The sequence below is a fragment of the Leptodactylus fuscus genome, chromosome 6 (genome assembly GCF_031893055.1).
Source record: "Leptodactylus fuscus isolate aLepFus1 chromosome 6, aLepFus1.hap2, whole genome shotgun sequence".
NCBI classification, from domain to species: Eukaryota; Metazoa; Chordata; class Amphibia; order Anura; family Leptodactylidae; genus Leptodactylus; species Leptodactylus fuscus.
The window spans coordinates 136690417-136697080 of NC_134270.1; the positions used below are offsets into that span (position 1 = coordinate 136690417).

At 45.8% G+C, this 6664-nt stretch overlaps 1 protein-coding gene across 1 annotated transcript; it reads right to left on the reverse strand.

The window, feature by feature from the left end:
* Positions 1 to 4290: 4290 nt before the first annotated feature.
* On the reverse strand, positions 4291 to 5208 carry LOC142210069 (olfactory receptor 11L1-like). The gene has a single exon (XM_075279099.1). The coding sequence runs from the start codon at positions 5206 to 5208 to the stop codon at positions 4291 to 4293; it is 918 nt and encodes a 305-aa protein (XP_075135200.1).
* Between the last annotated feature and the right edge of the window lie 1456 nt (positions 5209 to 6664).

Consider the following 6664-nt stretch of genomic DNA (forward strand, 5'->3'; position numbering starts at 1 on the left):
CTCTATATGTGGTTGTAATCTGCTGTATGGGTACATGGTGGGACTCAGAATGGAAAGAGCGCTATTGGGCTTTCAGAGAACAGATTTTGCTGGAATAGTTTTCTGGTGCCATATTGTAATTGCAGAGCCCCTAAAAAACTAGTACAATGGGAACCCCCAAAAGTGACCACATTTTGAAAACTACACCCCTCAAGGAATTATGTACATGCATATCACATTGAAAGCAATAGGTAAAAAAGCCTCCCATTGATTTCAATGGGGAGCGCGCATATGCCGGCACCCATAGAAGTCAATGGGAAAGGTGAGCAAAAGGTGTTTGCTCACCTGGTACGGTTGTGTGGGAGACAACTACCTCTGGGGTATACCACAGAAATAGCAGGGCAGCAGCTGAAAGGTACGTCCAGGAGACGTCAGGACAACTGAATAAATGGGCCAGCCCCCTCAAAAGGACACTCAGCCTGCTACATCAGACACTGCTACATCAGCCAGCACTGCTACATCGGGCCGTGTGCTCAGCTTGGCTACTCCGGAGTAGCCGAGCTCAGTCAACTGCCTGCTCTGCTTCATCTCCGATGTAGCAGTGCTGGGCGTGCGCGCTGCTTGGCTATATCTCCGGAGTAGCCCAGCTGAGCGCACGGCCCGATGTAGCAGTGCTGCCTGATGTAGCAGTGTCCAATGTAGCAGTCCGATGCAGCAGAGCTGAGTGTGCAGCAGGTTCAGCTGAAGCCTGCTGCACAATCAGCTCTGCTACTGCGGACACTGCTACATCGGCCAGCACTGCTACATCAGGCCGTGCGCTCAGCTTGGATACTCCAGAGTAGCCGAACTCAGCCAACGGCCAGCTCTGCTTCATCTCCGATGTAGCAGTGCTGGGCGTGCGCTCTGCTTGGCTGCATCTCCGGAGTAGCTCAGCTGAGCGCATGGCCCAATGTAGCAGTGCTGGCTGATGTAGCAGTCTGATGCAGCAGAGCTGAGTGTGCAGCAGGTTCAGCTGAACCCTGCTGCACACTCAGCTCTGCTACATCGGACACTGCTACATCGGCCAGCACTGCTACATTGGGCCATGCGCTCAGCTTGGCTACTCTGGAGTAGCCGAGCTCAGCCAACGGCCAGCTTTGCTTTATCTTCGATGTAGCAGTGCTGGGCGTGCTCTCTGCTTGGCTGCATCTCCGGAGTAGCCTAGCTGAGCGCATGGCCTGATGTAGCAGTGCTGGCCAATGTAGCAGTGTCCGATGTAGCAGTCTAATGCAGCAGAGCTGAGTGTGCAGCAGGGTTCAGCTGTACTCTGTATGGCATTCGGCCAATCAACGCTGGTCAATGCAATTCTATGGGAAAAAGTCAGCTTGCGCACATCGCAAGCTGACAGGGATCCCGACCAGATAGAACCCCAAAGAGCTTGGTGAGTAACATTCCCCCCTAAATAAAGGTAGTCCCTAGCTAACCCTGCCTGTACATCTATCCCTGTCTCACAGTCACATAGTTCACAGTCCCAAATTGTCACGAGCTGAATTCTGGTAATAAAATTGTGTATTTTTCTGGGGGGTTTGATCCGGTGTTCTGTGGTCTTCGGGTGGTTTCCTTGCCATTAGTCCATTCTGTTTGTGCATTTGGTATTTGCCTTCAGAGTATGCTTGAGGTTCTCTGGAGCGAACCTCAGGTGTTGGTTATTGTCATTATTCTATGGGACGATTTGGGGGCCTTTATTAGGAGGAGGGCTGGCTTCACTAGTTGCTGGTTTTCGTGGTTACCACCTAGAATTCGTGGCTCAGAGAGGAGGATTGTTTTGGTGGTATTATAACTGACTAGGAAGTAGTGTGAGTGTTGCCATGTGTGTGAGTCTGGTTTGTTCCTCCACACTTCAACTCTACCCTGTCCTTCAGTTCTGTTTGCCTGTCATAATCTTGTTGTTTGTGAAGTTTGGGTTCCAGTTTGTTTTGCCCCAGTCCTGTGTTAACCCTTTCATCACCTTTCCACTGTCCCTCTCCTCATTCTCTTGTTGCGTATTGTGTTGTGCTGCGTGTCTGTTGTCCAGCACATCCCACCCTGTTTGTTTTGTCTGCAGCTGCACCTTGGTTTCTGTAGGGGTCACCACCTTAGTATCCCCAGTCCCTAACTCTCTTGTAGCTCTCGCCCTATCTGTCGGCTAGGCCTTCGTGTTAGAGAGCCAGGAGTTGTCGGGGCCAAGGCTAGTTTGGGAACAGCTGACCACCACCCACAGGCAGGGCCTAGCTAGCCGCCGTAGCGTCAGGGAAAGTTTCCCTGCCCTGTTCCCTTAGTGGTGCAGTCTGCAGTCCAGATTCTGGGTCTGGACATGGACACGCACGTGACACAAATTAATCGAATGTTAAATTGACCATTCGTCTAAATTGGAGGTAATCTGATTTCGGCCGCCAATTCCTTTTTCTGATTACTTTTCGATGCCTCTGTTGTCGTAGTTTCCACCTCCCCTGCGCAGTTATTGGTGCAAAAAACGCGCCAGGGAAGGTGGGAGGGGATACAAATTTTTACTGCATTTGCCTCGTGGTATTCGATTGGAATTGAATACCTCGAAAACCTGATATTCGATCGAATATGTATTCAATCGAACAGTGTTCGCTCATCTCTAATGATACCTGATTACGTCTGAGCCTACTTGGTGCTACCAGGCTTTTGAGTGTTCTTGCCCTCCTAAAGGTAAGTCTCGGTCTTGTAGGCAGAGATTTTTGTAGGTGGGGATCATTCAATAGGATAGGCCAGTGTTTCTTGACTATAGATCTGATAGCCTGATGGGTGCCATTATAGGTGGTCAAGAAATTACATTTGTAGTCCTCCTGAATAGTATTTGGATGAGGAAGCAGACACTCCTGTTTGGTAAGACCGGCAGCTTTCTGCTGGGCCGCTGCAATGATGGCATTGGGATACCTCTTTTCTTGGAACCTGCGGGTCAGAATGGCGCTTTGTTGCTTATAAACAGAAGCTTGTGTACAATTGTGTCTGATACATTTGTATTGTCCAAACTGGACATTTTGTTTCCATTTCCTCAGATGGCAGCTTTGGTAGTCGAGGACATCGTTACTGTCGACTTCCTTCAAGTATGTTCGTGTACTAATGCTAAGGTCATTGCCCATTAGTACAAGATCAAGGTACTCGATTTCACTGGAGCTTGTTTTGCCCGAGAACCTTGAGGCCCCATTTTTGATCCATTTTTCATGGGGTTGATAAGGTCACCAGCAAGAATACCAAGGAATCTTTTTCTATCCCAACCAATCTTACCTGTTCTTCATCATTTATAGTTTACCTTTTGGAATGCCCCTGTGGGTTACAGTATATCGGTCGTACCAAGATGCCACTTGAACAAGCACCCTTCTAACGTGGTTAATGGTTATCTCAAGCATAATGTCTCCTGACACACGGCGAAGTACCACAACAGTCAATTTGTTGGATTCAAGGTCACTCCTATCGACTTCATTCCACCCCATTGCCATAACAGGTTTGAAGCACTTAAAAGTAAAGAAATATTCTGGATATATAAATTTGACTGTCTGACTCCAAAAGGATTGAACGAGGCGTTAGAGGATATCACCCAATAATCCGCCTCCCCAGGTACTATGGAGTAGAGATCAGTGAACAGCGTTCAATCAAGTACATGTTCGATCGGATATCAGGCTGTTCGAGATGTTCGATTCCAGTTGAACACCAGGTGGCAAACTCACAAAAAAATTGATTCCCCTCCCACCTTCCCTGGCGCTTTTTTTGCACCAATAACTGCACAGGGGAGGTGGGACAGGAACTACAACAACGGAGGCATTGAAAAAAAATTGGAAAAAGTAATTGGCTGGCTAAATCAGATGACCTCCAATTTATACGAATAGTGGATTTAATATCTGGGTCATATGAGACTGTGAACTATGTGACTACATATAAGACATAATGTAACAGCAGAATAGTGACTGCAGTTCTAGAGGTGACTGGAGTATAAGACATGATGTAACAGCAGAATAGTGACTGCAGCTCTGGATGTGACTGGAGTATATATGCAGTCACTATTCTGTTGTACATCATGTCTTATACTCCAGTCACCTCCAGAGCTGAAGTCACTATTCTGTTGTTACATCAGGTCTTATACTCCAGTCACAGGTCTTATACCTGTCTGTATTTGTGATTCAGGCCATTCATTTCAATGTATGGGTCAGTAAAAATCACGGATGACATATGGATACTGAACTACGTTAACAAAAAGTAGAATATACTTAGCCTACTATATCACCTCAGAATCTATTACATTAAAAATATTAGAATGAAATAAAAGTTCTACATATTGTTGAATAACTTTTTAAGTGCCATCTTTATGTCCTTGTTTCTGAGACTATATATTATAGGGTTAAACAGAGGAGTAAATACAGTGTGCAGTAAGGAAATAATCTTATATATGAGCATTGAATGTTCTTTTGATGGGATCATGTATTTCGCTGTGATTGTCCCATAAAATGTCCCCACAACAATAAGATGAGAACTGCAGGTAGAAAAGGTTTTCTGTTTGCCAGTTGTAGACGGTATCTTATATATGGTGAGGAAGATGTACACATAGGTTACAATGACCAAGCCACATGGAAACATAAATATTGGTATCGAAAGCAAAAATGCTTCCAGTTCTACAATAGAAGTGTCCGAACAAGAAAGCTTCTGGAGAGGAAAAAGGTCACAGTAGAAATGGTCAATGATATTGTCAAGGCAAAAATCAAAGTTTGAAACTGGCAAGACTCCTATAAGATTAAGAGTAGGTCCCGCCAACCATGGCCATACTGAAAGACAGATCTGGTGCTTGAAGTCCATGATACTAAAATACCTTAGAGGGTTGCAGATGGCCAAGTATCGATCATAGGACATCACCGCAAGAAGAAAACATTCCAAAATCATTGTACAAGTGAAGAAGTAAAACTGGGTCATGCAACCAAGATAAGTCATAATATTCTCCCCTAGTAAAATGGCCCTGAGCATGTTGGGAACAATGTTAGTAGAAGTCACAAGGTCAGTAGCAGAAAGATGGCAAAGGAAATAATACATGGGAGACTGGAGATGGACATTGGTGGAAACTAGGATGGTGATAAGAAGGTTTCCCATTACTGTAAAAAGAAAGATGATCAAGAAAAGTAAGAAGAGCACAATTCTGAAGCTGTGAAGGTTTCCAAAACCCAAAAGATAGAATTCTGTCACTCTTGTTTGGTTCATTGTAATTCCAGAGAATTATCAGATCTTTAATCTGTAACATAGAAGTGAAATCCATTCTACAGTAGATAAAGACCTAATAAAAGAGATGGTGAAGCATCTTATACTTAGTTGACATTTTGTTAGCTACAGTGTTTTGGATCACAGGGTGCTTGTCAAGATAAGATTCTCCATGTTACTACCATACTGCCAACTACAACCTTAACTTATAACACAAGGTAAAATGGATTCAGAAACTCGTGTGCTTAGTACTAAATCCTGAGAAGACAAATTTTCCGGTTTTCAACCATCCAGTTGTGCTTATAGTGATCCTAGTCTTGTACTTAGATGACACAATGTATATTATAGTAATGAACATGGAAGGAGCTGACTGAGGTAAACTCCTACTGATGGACACAGTAATATTTCAGGATTGAAATGAGGTTTATTGTACTAACAGAAAACGTGCAATATGCATTAAACCAAAATTTGACCGGTGCAAAAGTATGGACACCTCAACAGAAAAGTGACATTAAAGGGGTACTCCCACGTCGCATACTTACCCGTCTTCGTTCCTCTAAAATCTTCTGTCTTCCGGCTTTGTCTCGTCATTGGTGGGTGGGGTCACATATGCAAAGCCAGCGGCGAGATGCCGCCGGCCCTGCGTGCGCGCTCATACACCAGTCTACCCTTCACAATGCTAATACAGACCCGACACCCTGCAGGTCTGTATTCGCATTGTGAAGGCTAGACTGGTGTATGAGCGTGCACGCAGGGCCGGCGGCATCTCGCCGCTTGGCTTTGCATATGTGACCCCGGAGCGGAATAACAGCATCGCTTCTGCCGCTGCTGTCTTCATGCAGGGCAGAAGCATAGCGATGTGCCTGTGCCGGCGTCTAACAGTCCCCAGCATCCGCCTATTACAGCGGATGCCGGGGAGTTAGATGCCGGCACATGTGAAGCCAGCAACATCGCTATGCTTCTGCCCTGCATGAAGACAGCAGCGGCAGAAGCGATGATGTTATTCCTCTCCTCTGCCCCCCCGGAATAGCAGCATCGCTTCTGCCGCTGCTGTCTTCATGCAGGGCAGAAGCATAGCGATGTTGCTGGCTTCACCTGTCCCCCAAAGGGTAAACTACCCCCCCCCCCCTCCAGGCTCGTTCCCGTGCACTTAGCCCCTCCTCCCTCCCCCCTCAGAGCAGCAGATACATCACTTGACTCAGGAGCAGCTAGGTCAGGGCTGTGGCCACAAAAAAATGAATAAAGTGAGATAGTGGCCAAACAAAGCAGTTTTGCTGAAGCATTGTATTTAGGAAAAGTCTTACATTCACATTTACAAGCATTATAGATAGGATCCTTGTGACGGGACAACCCCTTTAATATTTAGTAGATCCTCCTTTTGCACAGATAACGCCTCTAGTCGCTTCCTGAAGCTTTTAATCAGTTCCTGGATCCTGGATGAAGGTATTTTGGACCAATC